This window comes from Schistocerca nitens, chromosome 1 (assembly GCF_023898315.1).
Source record: "Schistocerca nitens isolate TAMUIC-IGC-003100 chromosome 1, iqSchNite1.1, whole genome shotgun sequence".
NCBI classification, from domain to species: domain Eukaryota; kingdom Metazoa; phylum Arthropoda; class Insecta; order Orthoptera; family Acrididae; genus Schistocerca; species Schistocerca nitens.
Genome location: NC_064614.1, coordinates 126,891,071 through 126,918,031, shown reverse-complemented (window position 1 = coordinate 126,918,031; position 26,961 = coordinate 126,891,071). Strand labels below are relative to the sequence as shown.

The 26,961-nt window shown below is 40.4% G+C and overlaps 1 protein-coding gene across 2 annotated transcripts in view; it reads right to left on the bottom strand.

Moving 5' to 3' along the window:
* Positions 1–10,652: 10,652 nt before the first annotated feature.
* Positions 10,653–26,961, bottom strand: part of LOC126242798 (centrosomal protein 43-like) — a 51,805-nt gene continuing 35,496 nt past the window's right edge. For both annotated transcript variants that reach the window (XM_049948118.1, XM_049948117.1), the window contains exons 7-8: positions 11,011–11,159; positions 10,653–10,793 (exon numbers count right to left, since the gene is read on the bottom strand). In XM_049948118.1, coding sequence (XP_049804075.1) covers positions 10,719–10,793; positions 11,011–11,159 — 224 coding nt within the window. In that variant the 3' untranslated portion in view covers positions 10,653–10,718. The remainder of the gene's footprint in view (positions 10,794–11,010; positions 11,160–26,961) is intronic.

Here is a 26,961-nt window from a genome sequence, read left to right as displayed (position 1 = left end):
CTAGAAAGATCTGCTAATGATATTTTCATGGATATTAATAAATGGTTTAAAGCCAACTCACTGACATTAAACTTCGAAAAGACTCACTATATGCAATTCAGAACCTGTAAGAGGTTTCCACCCAGCATATGCATAAAATACAAAGAGCAGATAGAAGAGGTTGACAGTCTTAAATTCCTGGGATTACAACTTGATAATAAATTCAGTTGGGAAGAGCACACCACAGAACTGCAGAAACGCCTTAACAAATCTGTATTTGCAATTCGAGTGTTAGCAGACACAGGCGACATAAAAATGAAAAGGCTTGCATACTTTCATTCCATAATGTCATATGGTATAATATTGTGGGGTAACTCTTCAAGTCAAACAAAAGCTTTCAGAGTCCAAAAGCGTGTAATACGTATTATTTGTGGAGTATATTCACGGACGTCCTGTAGAAACCTCGTCAAAGAACTGGGTATACTAACTACTGCCTCTCAGTATATTTACTCATTAATGAAATTTCTCCTAAATAATATATCTCTTTTTCCAACAAACAGCTCAGTTCATACATACAATACCAGGAACATAAATGATCTGCACAAGGACTTAAAAGCACTTACTTTAGTTCAAAAGGGGGTCCACTACTCAGGAACACTCATCTTCAATAATTTGCCAGTAAACATAAAAAATTTAGTTACAAATAAAGATCAGTTTGAAAGGAGCCTGAAAGACTTACTAGTGGCCAACTCCTTCTACTCCATTGACTAATTTTTTAATAGAAACAAATGATGTATTGTATATATTCATACTATTAGTATTGTTACTTCAGCTTAAAAAAAAATAATAATAATAATATTTGACATGTTCCACATCCACGATGATCTCCTCAGCACGGATCTATGGAACGAAAAACTAATCTAATCTAATCAAACCAGTCTCCGGAGTGAAGCCCACAACAACAACAACAACAACAACAACAGAAACCATAATTGTGTGTGATAAATTATTGAATTGTAATACATGAATTATCTTATTTCTTATCAGATGGTTGCCTTTTATGGATGCGAAATACCTACACTCATTATGGTGAACTACTTTGAACATTTACCTTATAAGGAACTTCTGTACACTGTGGATATGTATTTTTGCTGTTTTCCAAATTATAATCCATAGAATTGCAGTCCTGCTATTTGTTTTCATAAATAATCAAAGAAGTGTGCCATTACATGTACATTATCTGGTCATTTGTGTTGTTGTTGTTGTTGTGGTCTTCAGTCCTGAGACTGGTTTGATGCAGCTCTCCATGCTACTCTATCCTGTGCCAGCTTCTTCATCTCCCAGTACCTACTGCAACCTACATCCTTCTGAATCTGCTCAGTGTATTCATCTCTTGGTCTCCCTCTACGATTTTTACCCTCCACGTTGCCCTCCAATACTAAATTGGTGATCCCTTGATGCCTCAGAACATGTCCTACCAACCGATCCCTTCTTCTGGTCAAGTTGTGCCACAAACTTCTCCTCTCCCCAATCCTATTCAATACTTCCTCATTAGTTATGTGATCTACCCATCTAATCTTCAGCATTCTTCTGTAGCACCACTCATTTGTGTTAAAGTACAATAATGTACAAGTTTGCTACATTTTTGTTAATATTTAAGGAGAGCTACAGGTATATGTTCTTTATTTAGTGTGTGGTTGTATTTTTAAAAATATAATGTAAAAAATTGTTTTATAAATAGATTTGTATTTGACTCCTTCCACACCACATTTGACATGCTCATGATTTGAGATCAACACAAATGAGGACAGGTACTCATCAGTTGAAGAGTTCTGATTAAACCCACCTTTTTAGTTAAATACATTAAGTTGTCACCTGTAGTAACTTTTTATCCCAAATTCCTTTACAGTAAAATTTAAAAATGACGATGAATACAATCAGTAATACTTGTACATTTACACCAAAAGGCATACTGATACTTGGGTATTAAAATGTGTGTCAAAGTTCCTAGTAGCCTGCCTGATGTAAAATTTGTTACATTTACTGTATGCAGTTTTGCAAGTGCCAGAGATGATGGTACACATAGCGCACTTCATCTAAGATGCAGTGTGTCTCCCCTGTCTCAGAACAGTGTTCCAAAAAAAGTGTTACTCAGAATAGCATGTCAGGCGCACTCTGCACCCTACCACTACAGTACAGCCTTTGGATATGGAAGAAGTTATGAAGAAATAGGTAGCCACAGTCTTTATACAGTCACACACTGGCATGCAATTAGGAAAAAGCAAGGACATCCCGAAAAAGCACCAAGTAAAAACTGTCTTCTAAGCACACAATGAAACATGGACATTATTGAAGAGGATCAAAGGTGACCTCAGTTTACAGAAGGCCGTGGTATACCAGATTCCGTGCCGGTGTGGCAAGTTGTATATTGGAAAAACCATCAAAGATAGCTGCCAAGAACACCAGCAGCATCCTATATACTGTGTCCTAGTCAGTCTGCGGTTGCACAGCACTTCTGTCTGGGACTCATGCAATGGAATAGAAATGCACCAGCATTTTAGCACAAACATACCTGCAGAAATACCAGGGCAGTGTCATTAGAGAGGCAATAAAAACACACACTAGACACAATGTTATCAAGCGGAACTGCGTGTGAAGCAGTCTTGGCAAAGAATGGGAAACAAGACTCAGTCTAAAGCACCTGCAGGAGGTCAGAAATATTGCGCTTGCTGGGCACTGTGAACTGACCATACACAAATGAACTGTTTGGTCAATTAATATGCTGGTAGAAGCTAAAAAGGGGGGTCAACACTTTTTTGAGGATGTGCTTGGATACCATGGGGCCCCAGCCTTTGCAGAATTACTTTCTTTCCATGCTGCATGCTTATACTTCTACAATCCCTTTCTCCCTCTGCCTCTCCATCAGATGGTTTTCTTGGTGTAGGTCTGTTTGGACCTGGTTTATGATTTGGGACTCGTGTTTCCACTTCTGGCAGTTTCTAAAACTTTTCATTAAATAAACACATAGTACCCATTGTTGGGTTTGATCTGCCACCAATTTTCAAAATTTCCAGAAGTGCGGGTCACACGGGAAAGGTCACCCAATGTGGTGTGTGCTCCACCTTTGTGCCCTTCCACCTCTGCACCCTTCGCTTTACTAAGGTAATACACCCAAAACCCATCACAGCAGCCAGCCTGTTGTGGGAGGGTTCATTAAGTACCTGCATGATGATTACCCCCTCACCACACAGTGATCACACTGTTGGCGCCTGAGCTGAAAACACCCAATATGTGACGAGGAGTGTGTGCCTGCAGTAAGTGGGGCAAGGGGACTCCGAGCAAGAGACTAATGGTCAGGTAGCCACTGCTGAGACTGAGTGGTGTTCATGGGGAGAGCCCTCGTTTGGAGTGGGTGGCACCATGACAGATGAGCCACAAATGAAGCGTATGAAGCTACCTCGCACTAGTGGCCATATAGCCCCAGCAATCTCTATGGAAGTAAAGTCCTCATTTAATGCAAAGAGATATGACCCCAAAATGTTTCCTTCCCTGGTTGTGCCACGAGAGGAACAGGGCTTAGCAGCAAGCAGAGAAATACTCTTTGCAATACTTGCTTTGCAAAAGGACTGATGGGGATTCATGCTTGGCCACAAAGCCCTTATTCTTTGTGGAGAACATGAACGACAAGTTTGGGAATTGGCAGCCATCTCTAAAATGAAAAGTGGATGAATTTTGATCAAAACTGCATCCCCTGCCTAGTCACGGGTGCTGCTCATTAGTAATAAGTTGAATGACATACTGGTGCCTGCCATTCCCCATAACAGTCTATATATGGCTCAGGGTATCATTTTTCACCAAGACCTGCTCTTGCAATCTGATGATGAGCTACAAGCCAACTTTGTCTTGTGTGTCACAGGCGGCCAAGGGAAAATAGGGTTGCTACCGATGCCTTCATCTTGGTCTTTGAGGCTGATTCATTGCCTGAAAAGGTCAAGGTGATGCTATACCAATGTGATGTGGAACCGTATGTTTCTCTCTCTCTCTCTCTCTCTCTCTCTCTCTCTCTCCCCCACCCCCTCCCCCTCCCCCCTCCACAATGCGGGCTTCAATTGTCTGAAATTTGGCCACGTCTTCATGTTGCATTGCTAGCCCCATTTGTAGAGACTGTGGATGACTGCTGCATGCAAATGCCCCCATCTGTGTTAACTGAGGAAAGCACCATTCTCCCTGCTTGCCAGATTGAACAGCTTTCCAGAAAGATAAGACAATACAAGAATAGAAGACTGGACAAACTAACTTATCTATCAACAGGCCAAGAAGAAATATGAGCGGGTGCACTCAGCATGTATGACAGTGTCATGTGCTACAGCTAAGATGTCGCCACCACCTTTGGTGACGGAATTCCAGGAAGGGTGTAACAACAACAACGTTGTCCTATTGTACATATAATAATTTTTTTTCTTCTGAATTTTGATAAATTAGTGTAATCGATATTCTGATTTCATTTCTTTTCTTTTCTTTTCATGTCATTGTGTTAAGAAAACTGTAAACAAATTTCGATGTGAATATTAATGTTTACGTCAAATGTCAAACAATATTGTAACAGAATTGAAATGTAAGAAACGTTGAATCTGTTGTAAGATGTTAAAGTTGTAATTGTGCGTCTGGTCCATACGTAGGCAATGTATTGGGATATGTAGAATGCAAAACCTCTGATGAATACCCTGTCTGTAGGGGAGCGGTAAAAGGTGGATGGCAGGCGAGCGTGGGAAAATGCACACGGGCGCTGCACGGCATAACGGGCTCAGCAGTAGTAGTCGGAGTTGGGCATTGGTCTGAGCCACACGTTCTGGATCAAGGAGGCTCTCCTGGAAGACGCAGTTTCATTGAGCCTCGGGTGTGCCATCCCGACGCCTATACAGCATGGCAAAATTCCATAGGCACTAAATGGAAAACAATTGCGATGCTAAGAAGAAGCAAAGTGCCGATACATCAAGAGCCATTGCTGTGATTGTATGTGTGCCCTGTGCCTCGACATCTCGCTGCCTGCTGACCGCCGAATCGATACGAACAGGTTGAAACTTTTAGTACTGTATTCGTGTGGACCAGTGTTACTTTTGTTCCATACTGTTCAATAACAACTTAAATTTTACCAGAACTGTCCTATCATTTAATTATCCTCACAACTAACCTAGACAGGGTCCTTTCCACATGTTGTGCAATCCGAGTATCCCGAGATGAAGATTTAAAGTTTATGTTAATAATAATTACTTGCAGACCTAGCTATGTTAGAATGATATTTAAAGAACTGTTTTGTTAATGAATCTATAGGTAAATAACAAAGGTCTGACAAAGTGGGAAGATAATTTTGAAATTGGTTTAGTAATGAAGTTTTGAGGCAGATATAATGGTATTTTAAATGAGCAGGAAATAAGATAAAAAGAGTAGTAATTCATGTATTGGAAATCTTGAGTGCTTAATGCTTTCAATAGTTAATAGTTTCAATACAGTGATCATAACAGTTTCAGGCCCCCCCCCCCCCTCTTTTTATTCATTTGAATTCTGAAGTGTTCTAAACTGATTAGACCAGTAAAGTTAAAGCCAATATAAAACCCAAAATTTATCAGTGTTTTACATTTATCAAAATTGACATTGTGTGTGTGTGTTTCGAAAGTGCTATTTCTAGGCCCGATTTTAATCAGATCAATGGACAGTACGAAGTTTTGTAGTAAACATTATAATGTAATGTTATGTATTTATGGTTTACCCATATTGGTACAGAAAGTGAAATTATCAGTTCAGTAGATTTTCTGGTTCTAAAATTTACCATATTATGCAGTGTTACTACGTGTTGTTATGCTCGAACGTACATCAACTTGTACAGGGAAGAAACTCAGTTAATGCCTAATTAGGCTGGCGACCGTATTATTAACAAATTGGTAACATCTTCTGTGTTGTTTCTTGTCCGTCCTGGCGTGTAGTTGCATTTCGGACTTGCTTGACGTATCATTGTTATTACTGAGTGGGTGTAAGTCTGATTTGCCTCCATTCAGGTACACGCGGTCAATGTCTATACAAAAATCCTTTAAGGTGAAGCCCGTCAACTTACTATAGTACAGGCTTTAAGGAGTATCGTGTGCACTAGCACAGCGTTTACAAGGGGTCCCTCGACACACTGCCTTTGAAAGTTTCTGCTGGTCTATAACTGGACATCAGCCAGTGGCTAAAAGAGCCACAGGTTGCTGGTTGCAGGGGTTTGCAATCACCACCACCACCACCACCACCATCACCTGAAACTTATTCAGAGAAACCCTCGCAGTCATCCAAATGCTGTACGGAGAGAAAAGATAGGAAGAAGTTCTCCAAGGAGGAGGAGATTATAGTGGCCACCAGCTCCCACCTGTTCCACTCCTGTGACTGAAGTGGAGATTCTGGCAGTCCCCAAGGTCCTCGGTTGCACCAAAGAACACAGAACCTGTGTGTGTTGATGCCTTAACCCCTCAGCCAGTGGCAGCAGGTGACCCTAAAGCACAACCTGCCTCCTTGGTCCCTTAATGGCCTCCCAGTACATTGACAACATTATTGTCTAGTGGAATTATAGTGGTTTATTCCACCTGACTGACCTATGACATCATCTACGCACTTCTTCTGCATTCTGCATTGCCCTTCAGGATACTTGGTTTCCAGCAAGGCAGACCCAGGCCCTTCATGGATACTGGGCATGTTGGCTACCTATGACAGGGTGTCGGGCGATATTTGCACATGTTCTGGACACTTTATATAGCGAACTTATGCCTCTTAATGTTTACCTCCCTCCCAACAGTGAAGTGTCTCAGAACATATTGTTTGCATTGTTTTCTCAGTTTTCCCCACCTTTCATTTCAATGCCCATAACCCTTTGTGGGGTGGAACCACAAGCACTGGCTGTGATCAAGACTTCGAAAACTTACTGGCATGACTTGACCCTTGCATCTTCAATACTAGTGATCCAGCACACTTCAATGTGGTGCACAGAACTTTCTCAGTCATTGATCTTTTTATCTGCGGCCCTTGTCTTCTTCCATCCATCCACTGGAGAGTGCACAATGACCTGTGTGACAGTGAGCACTTCCCGATCTTTCTATCCCTCCCTCAGTGTCACACCCCTGGACACCTGCCCACATGGTCTCTCACGAGTGTTGAGTCCGGTGTTTTCACCTCTGCTGCCATGCGGAGATATCGATGAGGCATTCCAAATACAACAGTAGCCATTCTTTTGGCAGCTGATTTAGTGATATCATTCCTTGGGCCTGCCACAATGGAAGACAGTACCTCGGTGATCCTTGGAAATCGCAGAGGCCATTAGAGACCTCAGGCATGCTCTCCAACACCATAAGTGGCACCAATCAATGGGGCACCTCATTGGATTTAAGCGGTCTGTGCTTGGGTCCGATACCTAATAAAATGACGGAAGCAAGACTGTTGGGAACAATATGTTTAGGCCATCGGATCATGTACCTCTCCTTCGCAGGTTTGGACAAAGATCAGACACCACTACCAATACCAGGTGCCTGCAGGTGTACCTGGTATTACCTTGAATGGCACTGTCTACACTGACCCAGACTCCGTCGCCAAACATTTTGCTCTGCATTGCTCTAGAGCCTCAGCGTCTGAGAATTATCAACATGCCTTATGTGTCCTAAAACAGTGGGTGAAGTGAAAGCTATTATCTTTTACTACACGCCACCTGGAGCCATATAATGCACCACTGAATGAGTTGTAATTCCTCAGTGTCCTAGCCTACTGCCGTGATACAGCCCCAGGGCCAGACCGCATCCACAACCAAATGATCAGGGGCCTATCAGTGGATTGTCAGGATGATATCCTTGCCATCTTTAACAGCATCTGGAGGGACAGTGAGTTTCCATCGCAATGGCAAGAAAGCATCATTGTCCCAGTACTGAAACGAGGTAAGCACCCTCTCGAAGTGGACAGTTATTGTCCTATTAGTATCACCAATGTTTTCTTAAGCTGCTTGAATGCACAGTGAGCCAGTCACTGTGTTGGCTCCTCAAGTCTCAGGGTCTTACAGCTCCATAAGAGGGTGGTTTTCGCCAAGGCTATTCCACTAGTGTTAATCTCATTTACGTGGAGTTTGTCATCCGAACAACTTCTGCCTAACATCAACACACTATAGTCGTCTTCTTTGACCTGCAGAAGGATTACGACACCACATCCTCGGTACCTTACACAAGTAATATCTCCAGGGTCCACTCCTGATTTTATCCAGAGCTTATCGCACCGTACTTTCCAGTTGCAAGTTGGTGCTGTCCGCAGTACCCCCAGTACAGTATGAAAGAGAATGGGGTTCTGCAGGGCTCATGAAATGTGTATGGCTAGGTTGGTAACTGCACAATGGAATTTTTTAGCCACTATTCAGGACAAAAATGCATGAAATAGAGTTAGTGATATTACTGAGCATTTTCAAGTGTATAGCATCCTTATGACAGCGACATTTCAAGTCCATAAGATTTTTTTTAAAAATATATTTGCAAAATTCACGTTCCAGGAATAAAAACATTTTATGAGAGGAGGTACCAAAATTCACAAGTATGTTACAAAACTAATACGAAAGTGGTATTTCCTGGAACATGAGTTAATCATTTTTTCAAAGCCATACATGTTCATCTTGGGCTTCAAAAGAACGCCTCTACCTGTGATAACCGAAGGTGGCTTAGAAAAATTCTGAGAGATCAGCGAAGAAAATAGAGATGCAAAGGTCAAATTCATGTGGCCAAGTGGACCTTTTTCTGTTTTTCCATGCTGATGTTTGCCAAGTCTAATATGAAAACATTTTAATGACTTTGCCTGTTTGACAACGATTTCTTGCACACTAGCTAAGAATAACAAAATAAAACAAATACATTTTTATGTTTTTCAGTTTTAAATTGCTAAACAGAAAACACTCTCCTGATTTTTTTATGTTGGAAAGTATGATTATAGGCATCATGTGAAACAAAAATTATGATGGTGAAACTTGTGAGTTAAGTGCAAAAAATTTGGAAAAAAATGGTCTTTAGAAATTACTTTCATTACAGATTTATAAGTATTAGTATGCATAATTCCAGCACAGCAGTAACTTTATATCATAGTGGATCTTTTTCTCTTTCTAATGACATCAAATTTAATAAAAGTAATTCATAAATAAAAGAAGTTATAATGCTTACAAACTTTTAATGCACCTTCCCTACAGACAACAGTTTGTGAAAATGAAGTGTATTTTAATCTTCTTTCATTATGTACTTTCTTGCACCAATTTTTAATAAACACCTGTGACAGTATGGCAAAAAGATTTTATTTTGAGTGATTTTACATCAAATGAGCCAGACCTAAATCCTGTAGAACTGGTTTGGAATTTTACAAAGAGTAAGATTCATAGTCATAATATTTCAAGCAACTTGCTCTTTGACATGAAAAAGTAACGGCTGATGCTTTCGTTGTTAATAAATAAATGTCATGTGTGACCTAGCCTGATGCAAGCCTTTTGAAGGAATATTATGTCAGTGACTTGCACACAATTTTGCTGCTTTATATTCAAGCAGCTTTTTCAGTTGGTCCCACAAAAGGCTGACAGGACCTCCTTCCAAACCCTTCATCCAGATAAAAATTTGAGATGATCATTGGGAATCAGCCCTTGGACCTCAGCATTGCTAGCCAAAAACGACATTTACTAGACCATACAGCCAGTTTGCTTTTAGTGCCGTCAAATTACTGTTGTGACATCAGAAGAGTAGAGATGGAAAGGCTGTGTATCACATAAATAAAGTGTGCAATGATTACTGGAGGAAGATACTATGCTGGACAACGAAACTGAAAATCTAATAAATCAGCAGAAACATTTGTTGGAAAATAGCAGCATTACCAGGGAAGGTAGTTTTACAGATACAGCAAGCAAAATGTCATGAATGGCCAAGGTGAGATACACTGTTTGTTCCATTTCTGTTCTTTTTCTAAATGGGAACTTCATTCAGTGTTACCACAATGACCAGGTAACCAGTTCGCTTTGCAGAGTAGTAGTTTAATCTGTGGTAACCACAGCACACTTTAAGTAGCAGTAATGAAAAGGCGTGTCATAATATAAGTTCTTGATTAAGTATCAAATACATATATTATCACCAGCATACATACTTTCTGAGTGTGTTCAGGTTTACATAGGTCATACCCTAACACTTAGGACTTCGGTTTGAAGAATTGTTTTTAATATTGCTGCTGAAAATATTTATCTTTTCAGAACTTCACCTCTGTTAACACTGTTCAGATATATAGTGTCTGCATCATTCTTTCTACTGTAATTGTGGTTTGTAATAAAACTGCCTTTATATTAATAAAGATCGTGTAATCTTGTTTATCCTAAAATGTTTACAATGATACAATTATAATTCTGGATCATTCCCTCTTTCTGCAGTTTTGGGATTATTTACTTGCATAGGGTGCAGAGAACATAGTCTGCGTGATTCCAGATATTTGACTTGCTTTCACAAATACGGTGTAAATGGAACTTAGGTCCGTGAAACACATATTCACTCAGTATTTTACATTATTAGTCAATGCTTCAAAATGTACATGTGTATTGAACAAATCTGAATCAGTTTTATGGCATATATCAGTCCAAGCTGCTAGCACTGCATATTTTTACAAGGCATAATTCCTAACATTGTTTTTTTATACTCTTCAGGTAATTAGCGTGTAGAGATATCTTGTCAGCTTATATTCTCCATATAGTCACCAACACCACTCAAGTTTGAAGCTGTTACATCAACTGTGAGGTCATCAGTCTGAAACAATAAGCAACTTCCTTTAGTATGGTGTTTTTCTAAGAAATAATACAGGTAAAGTTTCTTTACTTTCTGTTCTTCAGTTGACAAGAAACTGTTAAAGGCTAACGCTATGGTTCTGCTGGGACCTTAAGGTTGCAGCTTCAGTGGCACCATAGCTTCAACCTTTAACAAATAGTTACAAATAAAGTACTTTGAAAACACAAAAAGTTCATACCACTGATGCATTACTCAAAATATCATCAGTGCCAATATCTTCCTCTATCTCAGTATCGCTTCCAGGTGTGGTAAGTTTGCCACTTTTTCCTCCCTGGCCACTGCCACTCACAGAAGACTGAAAATCTTCTTCATAGTTGTCAGCAGTTTCTGAAATGATACAGATGTATTCAGTATTCACTGTGTGGATAAATTTAGAAGAAACAGTTTACGTACTACAGTCATTCAACAAAGAAACTGTATATAACTGTTGATTTATAAAAACATTAAGGGGCTCCAGAAAGGTTCAAAATCATGAAATGTTTAATTTTTACTTTCTTGCATTTTAAAAATATACAGACTTTCCCCTTTCAATCGATATATAATTTATTCAGTTCAAAAGACTACAACTGCTTTTAAAATATGTTCTGCATGGACGTGACCCACTGTGCCACTGTTAACCTGCTGTCAAATGTTGAACGTATCAATCTGCCTGCTCATCATGTACATTTTAGTGCTGTGAGAGAAAATAAGTGTAACAAAATGTTGTTTTGTGGCTAACTTTTGGTAGTTCAATATATATCGTTCACCCGACTGTTGTGTGTTTTATGTTTATTTACTCTTTTGTAATCTTGAAAATATTCATAGTGAATTTTGTTCATTAAAGTCTCTGTTTTGTTAAGGAAAAAAAATGCTAGAAAGCCAAAGGTAGGTGTTATTACCGTAAACAATAGAGGCGATACCCAAGTGTGTGGATCCAACCTTGCTGGTGCACCTGCCCATTGCAATAAAAGTGGGACAGAAAGTATTTCGCAGAGGAAGCTTGGATCAGTTAGTGAAAACTATGAATGTTTTATGGGCAAATCAGAAGTGAATGAAATATTTGATACGGCAGTTCTCAGCGGAATCCAACAACAACAACAACAACAACAACAACATGTAGGACTTGGCTGTGAAATGGAACTGAAACTGAAGTGTGGCAAGTGTTCATACATGACTACCTTTTGGAACAGTGTTGCACTAACTTCAAATGAAGAAAAAGGTAGTGAAATCTATGAACACAACATTAGATTTGTTTATGCCTTGTGTACAATTGGTATGGGTATGGGGGCTACTGCAGGTGCAGTTTTCTGTGGCATGATGAATCTTCCAAATCCCCCAACCAAGTTTACAAACTATAATAGATTTACAGGGTCTAAAGTAGATGATGTCTGTATAGAACCTATGAAGAAAGCTGTGGTAGAGGCAGTAATAGAAAACCGTGGTAATAGAGACTTGACTGCAGCATTCAATGGTACCAGACATAAACAGAGAAACAGATCTCTCCGTGATGTAGTATCCGCCACCAGTATGTGTACAGGAAAAGCTTTAGATGTAGCAGTGATATCTAAACATTTAGGTGTCCACAAAAAAAAATAAAGGTACACATGAAAATAACTGCACAGCTAACTATAGTGGCAGTAGTGGAGGAATGGAAGTGGCTGGTGTTGTTAGTATATTTCAACATTCTGTAGCATGTGATATGTGAATTATCTTGGTGACAGTGACTCTAAAAGTTTCAAACAAATTCACGAACTGAAGCCCTATGGTGGTGGTGATGTAGTGCAGAAATTTTAATGTATTGGACACGTACAGAAACGAATGGGGTGATGACTTTGGCGACTGAAGCATTGTACAAAAACCAAGAACTCACTGATGGTAAAGGGCTGGATAGGAAGGGGAGGTTAACTGACAGTGAAATTGACAAAATACAGAACTATTATGGAATGGCTATTAGGCAAAACACATACAGTCTTGATGAAACAAAGAAAGCTGTTTGGGCTTTTTCTTTCTTTCTTTTTTCATACTTTTTCAACTGATGAAAGTCTCCATCATTACTCGTGTCCCAAAGGAGAAAATATTGGTGTAAGTGCAAGGGATTGCAAACTGGTGAAGAGTACACTCATAAACATAGTCTGCCTGATGTGGTAATGGAGATGACAAAACCTATTTTCAGAGACTTAGCAGCTCCTGAACTGTTGAAAAATTGTGTTCATGGAAAAACTCAAAAGCCCAATGAAAGTGTAAATAACGTTATATGGTCAAGAAACCCCAAGGCTGTGTTTGTTGGAATAGAAACACTTCACTTTGGTGTGTATGATGCTGTTGCTACTTTTAATTACGGCAATGTTGTAAGGTGTAAAGTATTTCAAAATATGGGAATAAAGATAGGTTTCAACATAGTACGAACGATGCTTGATTTAGACAAGGAATGTCTTCGGGCTACTGACAGGGCTGTAAATAGCATGTAAATACAAGCCAGAGAAAACAAGAGCAAAAAGAGGAAGCTGGAGGAGGAGTTTACAGAAGATGAAGATAATCCATCCTATGGATCTAGAATGCACTAAAAAGGTCGATTCCCAAAAGTTTTATTTTTTCATAAGAATTACATGTTTTCTCAGGATATACGAAACCAATTTGATTCAAATTTTTAGGAAATGTTACACAGTCACTTTTGGGTAACTTAACACAGCATTTTTCCAAAAACCTGTATACTGTTGAATTTATAAATAAAAAAAAGGCATGAAAGTTGTGAATTTTCATACAGTAGAAAAAATTAATCTGTAACAACTGAATTCAAATACTTTCTGAGAAAACATGTAATTTGTAAGCACTATTTTAACACTGGAAAGATAGGGCTTTCCAGAGCCCTTTAAGCATTTCAATGTAGTGTACATTTAACGGTAACAAGCTTATGTATGTAATATTACATAATTTACTATACAACACAGCAGAGATAGATAAACAATGAGCAATAAAGGGAAATATTTTTGCCTGAAAAAATAAACATTGAAGATTTTTCACAATCAAACATTTTTTTAGAGTAAACAAAAAAATGTTCTCCAGAATAAGAATTATCTCTGTTCATTAAATTAAGTATCCAAATTCCACATGTTTTTGTAGTCCATGGCAAACCCATACCACATGTTCTAAAGCTATGGCATTTTTTCCACACAGCTCGCTGCTCATGCCATATATAGTGACACATCTACCTTCTTTACTCACTTCATGAACCTAGCCAAAACTCTTTATCATCCATAATCTTGATAGTTACCTCAGTCTTTCACCATTACTATAATAACTGGCATAGTCAGTGAAACACTTTCACTATCTGAATGTGAACTGATGTCACAGCGAATCAATAAAGGCAGGCTAATGATTTGGGTTTAACAATGATTAGGAATTGTTGTAAAATAGTGTTTATTCAGTCTACCTCATAAATTTTATATCATGTTGCCAGTTTCGGCGGCATAAAAATCTTCAGTTAGTCAAAATTTATCATTCATTTTGGTGTCTCAGTTGAACATTTCTCTTTTTGTATGACAATATTATGAAAAGAATCAATTTCTGACAATATAATGTAATTGGATAGATAAAAAAATCTACTCACCAAGTAGCAGTAGGAGAACACACATTTCCTTCTCAACCCGTCTGCTAAGTCTCCCCTGACCCTGGGTTCTGGGTGACTTTTTCGCACTCTGCCCCTTTTCCTAAACCCCTCCAGTTCCTTTTACTTGATCCCACGTCTCCACTGGCTCCAAAAGCTTGCATAAGTAAAAACTTTTTTTTTCTTTTTTTACATGTTTTATCCTGCCACCACTTGGTGAGTAGATTTTTTTATCTATCCAATCACATAATATTATGAAAAAGATAGATTGCTACTCACTATACAGCAGAGATAATGAATCGCAGACAGGCACAACAAAAATAGTACTACAGGGCTATTACAAATGATTGAAGCGATTTCATAAATTCACTGTAGCATCATGCATTGACATATGGTCACGACACACTACAGATACGTAGAAAAACTCATAAAGTTTTGTTCGGCTGAAGCCGCACTTCAGGTTTCTGCTCGAGAGCGCAGTGAGACAAAATGGCGACAGGAGCCGAGAAAGCGTATGTCGTGCTTAAAATGCACTCACATGAGGATGCGTTCAGTGCAAAACTTGTTTTCAGTGATGAAGCAACATTTTTTTATTAATGGTGAAGTGAACAGACACAATGTGCGAATCTGGGTGGTAGAGAGTCAGTCATAGCAGTGCAACGACACTTCAGGACGAAGTTCAACAAAGATCCACCAACTGCTAACTCCATTCGGCGATGGTATGCGCAGTTTAAAGCTTCTGGATGCCTCTGTAAGGGGAAATCAACGGGTCGGCCTGCAGTGAGCGAAGAAACGGTTGAACGCGTGCGGGCAAGTTTCACGCTTAGCCTGCGGAAGTCGACGAATAAAGCAAACAGGAAGCTAAACGTACCACAGCCGACGGTTTGGAAAATCTTACGGAAAAGGCTAAAGCAGAAGCCTTACCATTTACAATTGCTACAAGCCCTGACACCCGATGACAAAGTCAAAAGCTTTGAATTTTCGGCGCGGTTGCAACAGCTCATGGAAGAGGATGCGTTCAGTGCAAAACTTGTTTTCAGTGATGAAGCAACATTTTTTTATTAATGGTGAAGTGAACAGCCAATGTGCGAATCTGGGCGGTAGAGAATCCTCACGAATTCGTGCAGCAAATTCGCAATTCACCAAAAGTTAACGTGTTTTGTGAAATCTCACGGTTTAAAGTTTACGGCCCCTTTTTCTTCTGCGAAAAAAAAACGTTACAGGACACGTGTATTTGGACATGCTGGAAAATTGGCTCATGCCACAACTGGAGACCGACAGCGCCGACTTCATCTTTCAACAGGATGGTGCTCCACCGCACTTCCATCATGATGTTCGGCATTTCTTAAACAGGAGATTGGAAAACCGATGGATCGGTCGTGGTGGAGATCATGATCAGCAATTCATGTCATGGCCTCCACGCTCTCCCGACTTAACCCCATGTGATTTCTTTCTGTGGGGTTATGTGAAAGATTCAGTGTTTAAACCTCCTCTACCAAGAAACGTGCCAGAACTGCGAGCTCGCATCAACGATGCTTTCGAACTCATTGATGGGGACATGCTGCGCCGAGTGTGGGAGGAACTTGATTATCGGCTTGATGTCTGCTGAATCACTAAAGAGGCACATATTGAACATTTGTGAATGCCTAAAGAAACTTTTTGAGTTTTTGTATGTGTGTGCAAAGCATTGTGAAAATATCTCAAATAATAAAGTTATTGTAGAGCTGTGAAATCGCTTCAATCATTTGTAATAACCCTGTAAAAATGCAAGTTTTCAGCTAGAAGACCTTCTTCCAAAACAGCCAACATACATGCGGACATTCACTTAAATGCAGCTCTCACACACATGACTAGTCTCTGGCTACTGGGAATAGAGTGCACTAATGATCTCCTCATTTCTTTACAGGAAAAATACGTTATTAGAGGGTGAACATCAGTTATCACAGAAGATAGACAGAATGATATCCTATAATGTACTTCCAACTGAAGATCTGCACCATGTCTGACAAAAAAGGGACACTGTGCAACAACAGAAATTTGAAGCCTGCTGTTCCCAAGTGAAGAAAAAAGTAATGAGGTATTAAGGGAATTACAGATAATTACAGATGGAGGAGGACAGGCTGCCTTTAAATGGATATGCAATCTAATGGACGGAGAAAAAAATTAAATGACATTCAGAGGATATAAATGAACCAAACATCAATTTCAGTGAGAATTCAGTTGTACAATTAAGACCTTTCTACAATGATATGGAAGCTAATAAGGTATAAGATGTCTGCAATATTATTTAATTTCTGAACAGTTGCACTGACGTAATAAATTTATAGTAGAAATTAACCATCAGTAGTCTCAAAATGGAGGTCACTGACCAACTGTAAATTCATTCTTCAAGAAATCTTTTGCAAAACTGGCAGTAATTAAACACACACAGACTTTATGGAAGACATTAGCTCTCACTAATATTATGCATTTTTTATGATAATTGAATTACCTCTGTCCACATATAGAATTAATAGTAAGGTTTAGCAACACTGAATCGTTCATAAAACTTTGGACAACTGTGCAATAAGTTCAGTCTTAAAGAGACTACAATAAACATCTGCTTTCTAATGAGGCTCTGTAAATAGCTTCTTCTGATTTATTCCTAACTGTATACCTTAACAGAATTATGGTTAAAGTGCCACCTATTCTGTTTGTAACAGCAGAAATGTATTTTTGTAACATCAATAATGATGAATTTTACAGTGAGCAACCTTTCTGGCTGTTCTTAGTATTTTGGCCATGTGTGTTTACAGTAAGTTGTTCCTCTTCTTTTTCATTTTATGGTGATAATTTTTTCTGCATTCAGCAGTTTTTTTTTTCCATATTCTCCAGACAGCAAGTGGGTCTCCCTTAATCTAGGCTCTGAGGCACTTGCACCCTACCCCCTTCCCCCCTCCTCTTTTTCCCCAACCTGTCATTATTCCTCCATGAATTGGAACATATCTCCGAGAGTTAGTGAAGTTTTCATTCTTTTTAGTGTAGCTGTAGACAACCCCAAAACCTCTACTATTCAGCGAGTTGTCACTTTCACCCCTAAGTTATTTACATTCTGCAAGAACTTTCTATACCATATGCACATGTACACTGCGAATGCTAGATTAAGGCATATTAGCGTTCTGTTTTTCTGTTGGCAGTACTAGCAATTTTGCCTCCTGAAGATAATTAATAGCCAATTGTCATATTGTAATTTTAACAGTTTTCTCAATTTTCTCAACTGAATTTTCTGTTTAACCCAAATGCAATTGTTATCATAATTACAGTTTTCTGAAATGAAAATTAGTGCTGAATGAGTTTCAATCCCATTTATTTACTTTTCCTCTCATACACTACCGGCCATTAAAATTGCTACACCACTAAGATGACGTGCTACAGACGCGAAATTTAACCGACAGGAATAAGATGCTGTGATATGCAAATGATTAGCTTTTCAGATCATTCACACAAGGTTGGCGCCGGTGGCGATACCTAAAACGTGCTGACATGAGGGAGGTTTCCAACCAATTTCTCATACACAAACAGCAGCTGACCAGCGTTGCCTGGTGAAACGTTGTTGTGATGCCTCATGTAAGGAGGAGAAATGCGTACCACCACGTTTCCGACTTCGATAAAGGTCAGATTGTAGCCTATCGCAATCGCAGTTTATCGTATCGTGACATTGCTGCTCGCGTCGGTCGAGATCCAATGACTGTTAGCAGAATATGGAATCGGTGAGTTCAGGAGGGTAATACGGAACTCCCTGCTGGATCCCAATGGCCTCATATCACTAGCAGTCGAGATTACAGGCATCTTATCCACATGGTTGTAACGGATCGTGCAGCCACGTCTCGATCCCTGAGTCAACAGACGGGGACGTTTGCAAGACAACAGACATCTGCACGAACAGTTCGATGATGTTTGCAGCAGCATGGACTATCAGCTCGGAGACCATGGCTTCGGTTACCCTTGACGCTGCATCACAGACAGGAGCACCTGCGATGGTGTACTCAACGATGAACCTGGGTGCACGAATGGCAAAACGTCATTTTTTCGGATGAATCCAGGTTCTATTTACAGCATCATGATGGTCGCATCCGTGTTTGGCGACATCGCGGTGAATGCACATTGGAAGCATGTATTCATCATCGCCATACTGGCGTATCACCCGGCGTGATGTTATGGGGTGCCACTGGTTACACGTCTCTGTCACCTCTTGTTCGCATTGACAGCACTTTGAACAATGGACGTTACATTTCAGATGTGTTATGACCCATGGCTCTACCCTTCATTCGATACCTGCGAAACCCTACATTTCAGCAGGATAATGCACGACCACATGTTGTAGGTCCTGTACAGGCCTTCTGGATACAGAAAATGTTCAATTGCTGCCCTGGCCAGCATATTCTCCAGATCTCTCACCAACTGAAAACATCTGGTCAATGGTGTCCGAGCAGCTGGCTCGTCACAATACGCCAGTCACCACTCTTGATGAACTGTGGTATCGTGTTGAAGCTGCAAGACTGTAGCGCCTAGAACCGCTCGGCCACTCCGGCCGGCAATACCCTCGTGTTAGTGTCTGCTTTTGTATACAAATCTGATGTCCCATTCTGAAGCCTTCCTGCCCATCTCAATCAACTCAATCCTTCAAACTAGACAGCCATAATTAAAAATGGTGGTCCATTACAATAGTGAATGGTTTGCCAAATAAATAAAACAGGTATTTTCTGATGGCCCAAACAGCTTCAAGGCACTCTTTCTCTGCTGTAGAATAGTTCACCTCCGACTTTGAGAGTACTCTGGAAGCAAAAGCTATCACATTTTCAGCACCTTCCTGAATATTTACTGGAACTGCAAAGATCCCGAAACTGCTACTGTCAGGGTGAAGTTCTGTCTTGGCATTTTTATTATTCAATGCCAGGACTGGAAGAGAAGTCAGCATTTCCTTGATGACACAAGAACTTTCTTGTGCCTCTTTCCACGAAAATTTTGCATCCCCTGCAATAGTCCTTCCAATGGACATGCCTTCTACAGAAGTCCTCTGTGAATCTCCGGTAGCACGAGCACATTCTGAGCAAACTTCTTACATTCTGAATGTGTCGAGGAGTTAGAAAATATGTGACTGCTCTGATTTTCTCTGAATTAAGTGAAAAACCATTGCCTTTCACTAGGTGCCCCAAGATTTTTATTTCTTGAGTGACAAAGAAATAATACAGTTGTCAGGCAGCTTAGAAGTTCTCCAAATGTTTAAAAAAAGACAATAACACAGTCCTCTAGATAGCCTCTAGATAGCAAAGACACAACTTTGAATTCACAAGGAAAGATAATCAATTTGACTTCATGTTTTACAGAGGAGAAAAAGCACATTTGCAAGTTATCAGCCCTAGCAATCAATCCTACATGAAAATTTGGGTCATAATTCTGATAATATGCAATTATAGCCTTATGAAAGTACACCTTTTAAAATGCATATTCACCAGCCATCATTCGCTCTGCCCCACTGGAGCTGCTTAATACCTGAAAGTGAAGTGCTGTAGAGTGGATTGAGTAAAGGTTTGTGATGCACTGTTTTGAGACTGGTAGAATGCTTCGTTCGTTGTGTCTTAAGCGCACAGGTTCTAACCTATAGCTGATGGCAGAGATCTCTTTGCTCTTAACATTTTTAGGTGGCGAGTCACAAATGTACTTTAAATTAATGAAATGAACGAGTGTAACATGAAAGAAATAGTGTGCCAATCTTTAATTATTAAAATCACTGCTGTGTGCACCATTCCTCTATGTGATTGGCATGATTAAATTGTACATCAAAAATAATTAACTTCATTTCATAATAATTCTTTTCAGTTGCTCAGATTTATTTGTTTCGATTTTATGGCGTATATACAGCTGCAGAATGTCAAAATGAGAATATTATTAAAATAATACTGAATGCATATGTGCATGAGGTTTGCAGTATCGGTCGCTATCTGGTCTGCTGCACTTTCCAATACGGGTGCCACCAGTTACTCCAGTGCACTTCCTACAGCAGCCACTGCTGCACAAGGGCACTGTCATGACTGATTACGCCAATGAGATGCAAACACCCCTCTCAGGAGCTCCAGCAGTGGGTATACTTAAGTTCAAACTTTCATGCACTGAGCCCATTTTGTGTGTCTGCCAGTTGAATAACATTTACAGAATTTCAAAGTACCCAGGGCTCATGGTCTACTGATTAGTTATTGTACTTAAGACTGACTGAATTGTATACCTATGGTATGTTTATATGTTTCAGCATTCAAAGCTACAGTTAGCAACTGACGCTGCAACTACAGCGACAAAGTTATGTAATATTTTTACTATTTGATATTAGATATAAAATAAAATAATATCTGAATTCTATGTTCATGAACAGCATCTTTTCCTCATTCCTGTATCTACTAAAGAAACACAAAGCGTGCAAGGAAGCTATAACACAGTTGACATATTACATAATCATATTACTATCTTTCGCAAAGACTAACAGATGCACGAATGAGATTTTAAGGTAAATTGGGCAGATGTGGCCACTTCCCCTCCCCTCTTCTCTTCTCTTTCCTTCAACATCCCACAAATAGGAGAGCTCTGTGTGCGACTCAGCTGTACAGTACTTCTCGCTCGTGCATTAGGCAGCTGCAGTGCAACTGACAAACAACTGGTGCCAGCAAAAGTTTAAAAGCTGTACTATCAGAAGGTCAAAACTGCATACTATAAGAATTAGAGCTTAAACTTCCATGTGGGATTGACTACTGGGGGCAACACCTTGCAAGTGTGCTTTTTTTTTTCTCCTGAAAATATGATGCCAAATTCGTGATGTTTCCTTACCACAGGCCTTTAGGAGCTATGAAAGCAGCTTTTCTGGCCAGCCTCATCAATTTTGATTTGCAAATTGCCTGTGTGCATGTCCACAGCTGTGAAATACTTTGCTTCTCTCAAAAAATCTGAAGTGCCATCAATGTGTGTCAATGGGTAGATATCTTTTTTCATGACTTTGTTCAGTCACCCATACTCGATGCATAAATGCCATGTTGTCATCCTTCTTTTACACAAGGACTACAAGAAAGAACCAAGGACACACTGATGGATCAATGATGTCATCAAGCAGCATCTTCTCCACTTCCTCCCGGATTCTTAGTTGTTCAGCAACTGCTGGCTAATTGATGGATGATTGAAAACATCCCAAAATTGGTGCACAATGGCTAACACTTGTCAACACTGTTCCTCAGTCAGGCTAGAGCTTATTGGCAGATCGATACTACCTTCCCTTCCTGTGTTGTCCATAGTGGTAGTACAAAATGATTCTTTGCCCATGGCATTAAGCTACCCTCTGTGGTATCGTTCGGGTGTCCCTAAGCACATAGCTTTAGGGGCAAGTTTTGACTGCTTGTGACACTTAGTGAGTGAAAGTTCTCCATGACCAACTACAATACTTATCATTTTCACTGGTATGTAGATTTCTTTTGTGAGCCCGAGCAGCATTTTGCAATTGACAAAAGCCTCATAATTTAACTGAGCATCTAGATTAACAACTGTAACTCATCTCACTGATGATTGCGGGATAAAAATGTTCAAGGAAGCTTTAATTTTCGATTACTGGTAACTGTGTTCCATAGATTTTGTGATTGTTTTGAATACAGTCCAGCGACAGGTAGTGCTTATTTTCATTGTTTCCAACAAGAAGTGTCTAGTAACCACAGTTTAGTCAGCTATCAGCCGCCTTTAGTGAATTATCAGTCTAGTTAACAGTTGATTAACTCTCTACAGTAAATTGTTGATTTCTTAGAATGAATAGGATGTGTGACTGCTGTGTACTGACGCAGGAGGAGCTGGCCACTGTTCGCGAACAGCTGAACATGCTGATGGTTGTGGTCAGCCGTCTTCAGGCTGCTGCCTTGGAGTGTAGCGGCAGTGGGGAGTCTGGTGCGTCACATGGTACATCCCAGGTGCTACATGCTTCACCCATGGTCCCTGCTGTCGAGACATCTTTGTGGGTACCGGGCGCAGTTGGGCCACCCTCTCCCGAAGGGGAGTGGCAGGTTCAGTGGCATTCGCGTCACACGAGGCGGAGGGTCAATGTGGAGGCTAGCTGTGTGGCATCGCCCGCTCTGCCTGTGAATGGACATGTGGCTGCTCCTTCAGCAAGGTCCGAGCAGGCACATGAGGGGAGGGGTTTATTAGTGATTGGGAGCTCCAATGTTAGGCGGGTGATGGACCCCTTAGGGAAATAGCGGAAAGGTCGGGGAAGAAGGCTAGTGTTCACTCTGTCTGCTTGCCAGGGGGTCTCATCCAAGATGTGGAGGAGGCCCTGCTGGCGGCGATAGAAAGCACTGGGTGCACCCAACTGCAAATTGTTGCTCATGTCAGCAACAACGACTCCTGCCGTCTGGGTTCAGAGGTCATCCTCAGTTCATACAGGCAGTTGGTGGAGTTGGTGAAGGAAGAAAGCCTCGCTCGCAGGGTGAAATCTGAGCTAACTATTTGTAGTATCGTTCCCAGAACCGATCGCAGTCCTATGGTTTGGAGCCGAGTGGAAGGCTTAAACCAGAGGCTCAGACGGTTCTGCGGAGATCTGGGGTGCAAATTTCTCGACAAGACGCCTCCTGAGACGTGACAAGGTAGCAGTAGGCAAAACGCAACAGGAAATAACAATATCAATGTGGCAATAGTAAACTGCAGGAGCGTCTATAGAAAGGTCACAGAAATGCTCTCATTAATAAACGGTCACAATGCCCACATAGTACTATGGAGACAGGCTGAAAAGTGAACAGGGAGGCGTGTTTATAGCGATAAAAACTGCAATAGTATCGAAGGAAATTGACGGAGATCCGAAATGTGAAATAATTTGGGCGAAGGTCACAGTTAAAGTAGGCTCAAACATGGTAGTTGGATGCCTCTATAGGCCCCTTGGCTCAGCAGCTGTTGTGGTAGAGCGCCTGAAGGAAAATTTGGAAAATATTTCGAGTAGATTTCCCAACCATGTTATAGTTCTGGGTGGAGATTATAATTTACCAGATATAGACTGGGAGACTCAAACATTTATAACGGGAAGCAGGGACAAAGAATCCAGTGAAATTTTTTTAAGTGCATTATCTGAAAACTACCTTGAGCAGTTGAACAGAGAACCGACTCATGGCGATAACATATTAGACCTTCTGGTGACAAACATACCCCAACTATTTGAAACAGTTAACAATGAACAGGGAATCAGCGATCATAAAGCGGTTACTGCATGTGACCAAAATGGTACTGAAACCGAGGATGACAGACTAAAGGCCGAGATACTAAAGGTCTTTTTCCAAAGCTGTTTCACAGAGGAAGACTGCACGGTAGTTCCTTCTCTAGACTGTCGCACAGATGACAAAATGGTAGATATCGAAATAGATGACAGAGGGATAGGAAAACAATTAAAATCGCTCAAAAGAGGAGAGAGTGCTGGACCTGATGGGATACCAGTTCGATTTTAGACATAGTACGCGAAAGAACTTGCCCCTCTTCTTGCAGCGGTGTACTGTAGGACTCTAGAAGAGCATAGCGTTCCAAAAGATTGGAAAAGGGCACAGATCATCCCCGTTTTCAAGAAGGGATGTCGAACAGATGTGCAGAACTATAGACCTATATCTCTAACGTCGATCAGTTGTAGAATTTTGGAACACGTATTATGTTCAAGTATAATAACTTTTCTGGAGACTAGGAATCTACTCTGTAGGAATCAGCATAGGTTTTGAAAAAGATGATCTTGTGAAACCCAGCTCACCTTATTCGTCCATGAGACTCAGAGGGCCATAGACACGGGTTCCCAGGTAGATGCCATGTTTTTTGACTTCCGCAAGGTGTTCGATACAGTTCCCCACAGTTGTTTAATGAACAAAGTAAGAGCATATGGACCAATTGTGTGATTGGATTGAAGAGTTCCTAGATAACAGAACGCAGCATGTCATTCTCAATAGAGAGAAGTCTTCCGAAGTAAGAGTGATTTCAGGTGTGCCGCAGGGGAGTGCCGTAGGACCGTTGCTATTCACAATATATATAAACGACCTTGTGGATAACATCGGAAGTTCACTGAGGCATTTTGCGTATGATGCTGTAGTATATCGAGAGATTGTAACAATGGAAAATTATACTGGAATGCAGGAGGATCTGTAATGAATTGACGCATGGTACAGGGAATGGCAATTGAATTTCAATGTAGACAAGTGTAATGTGCTGCGAATACAAAGAAAGAAATATTCCATATCATCTAGCTACAATATATCAGGTCAGCAACTGGAAGCAGTTAATTCCATAAATTATCTGGGAGTAGGCAATAGGAGTGATTTAAAATTGAATGACCATATAAAATTAATCGTCGGTAAAGCACGTGCCAGACTGAGATTCATTGGAAGAATCCTAAGGAAATGAGGTCTTAAAATAAAGGAACCAATCCCAAAGAAAGCAGGTGTAGACAGATGTGAAAATTACCGAACTATCAGTTTAATAAGCCACAGCTGCAAAATACTAACATGAATTTTTTACAGACGAATGGAAAAACTTGTAGAAGCCGACCTCTGGGAAGATCAGTTTGGATTCCGTAGAAATGTTGGAACACGTGAGGCAATACTGACCCTACGACTTATCTTAGAAAATAGATTAACGAAAGGCAAACCTATGTTTCTAGCATTTGTAGACTTAGAGAAAGCTTTTGACAATGTTGAGTGGAATACTCTCTTTCAAATTATGAAGGTGGCAGGGGTAAAATACAGGGAGCAAAAGGCTATTTACAATTTGTACAGAAACCAGATGGCAGTTATAAGAGTCGAGGGGCATGAAAGGGAAGCAGTGGTTGGGAAGGGAGTGAGACAGGGTTGTAGCCTATCCCCGATGTTATTCAATCTGTATATCGAGCAAGCAGTAAAGGAAACAAAAGAAAAATTCGGAGTAGGTATTAAAATCCATGGAGAAGAAATAAGAACTTTGAGGTTCGCCAAAGACATTGTAATTCTGTCAGAGACAGCAAAGGACTTGGAAGAGCAGCTGAACGGAATGGATAGTGTCTCGAAAGGAGGATATAAGATGAACAACAACAAAAGCAAAACGAGGATAATGGAATGTAGTCGAATTAAGTCGGTTGATGCTGCCGGAATTACTTTAGGAAATGAGACACTTAAAGTAGTAAATAAGTTTTGCTATTTGGGGAGCAAAATAACTGATGATGGTCGAAGTAGAGAGGATATAAAATGTAGACTGGCAATGGCAAGGAAAGCATTTCTGAAGAAATTTGTTAACATCGAGTATAGATTTAAGTGCGAGGAAGTCGTTTCTGGAAGTATTTGTATGCAGTGTAGCCATGTATGGAAGTGAAACATGGACGATAAATAGTTTAGACAAGAAGAGAATAGAAGCTTTCGAAATGTGGTGCTACAGAAGAATGCTGAAGATTAGATGGGTAGATCACATAACTAATGAGGAGGTATTGAATAGAATTGGAGAGAAGAGAAATTTGTGGCACAACTTGTCTAGAAGAAGGGATCGGTTGGTATTACATGTTTTGAGGCATCAAGGGATCACCAATTTCGTATTGGAGGGCAGCGTGGAGGGTAAAAATTGTAGAGGGAGACCAAGAGATAAATACACTAAACAGATTCAGAAGGATGTAGGTTGCAGTAGGTACTGGGAGATGAAGAAGCTTGCACAGGATAGAGTAGCATGAAGAGCTGCAACAAATCAATCTCTGGACTGAAGACCACAAGAACAACAACAGGTTACAGCACACTTGTTCGCCCACTGCTTGAATACTGCTCACCTGTGTGGGATCCGTACCAGATAGGGTTGATAGAAGAGAGAGAGAGAGAGAGAAGATCCAACAGAGAGCAGCGCGCTTCGTTAAAGGATCATTTATTAATTGCGAAAGCGTTACGGAGATGATAGATAAACTCCAGTGGAAGACTCTGCAAGAGAGATGCTCAGTAGCTCAGTACGGGCTTTTGTTGAAGTTTCGAGAACATACCTTCAACCAGGAAACAAGCAGTATATTGCTCCCTCCTATGTATATCTCGCGAAGAGACCATAAGGATAAAATCAGAGAGATTAAAGCCCACACAGAAGCATACTGACAATCTTTCTTTCCACGAACAATATGAGACTGTAATAGAAGGGAGAACCGATAGAGGTACTCAAGGTAGCCCCTGCCATACACCGTCAGGTGGCTTGCAGAGTATGTATGTAGATGTAGATCAAAAACTCATCATCTTTCTCTGCAGTAGCATACGTGTCCATAGTGTGGACATACTTGCATGTTGCTGTCCGTCTTCCAAATGCCCATTCTTCTGTGGACATTATACTTAAAGGAGGAGTTTGTTGTATCTGTGTTAAACAGGTGCTGGGTAGTTGTTTGACAGCTACCACTTAATTCTGGGTTCACACCACATAATTCTGGATTCATTCTTCATAGCATGTTTGACTGGTTGTGTAGACTGCTGCTAAAGATCAATACATCTCTCCTTCAATATTTTCTATTACCTCCTGCTACAAGGGGGTGAC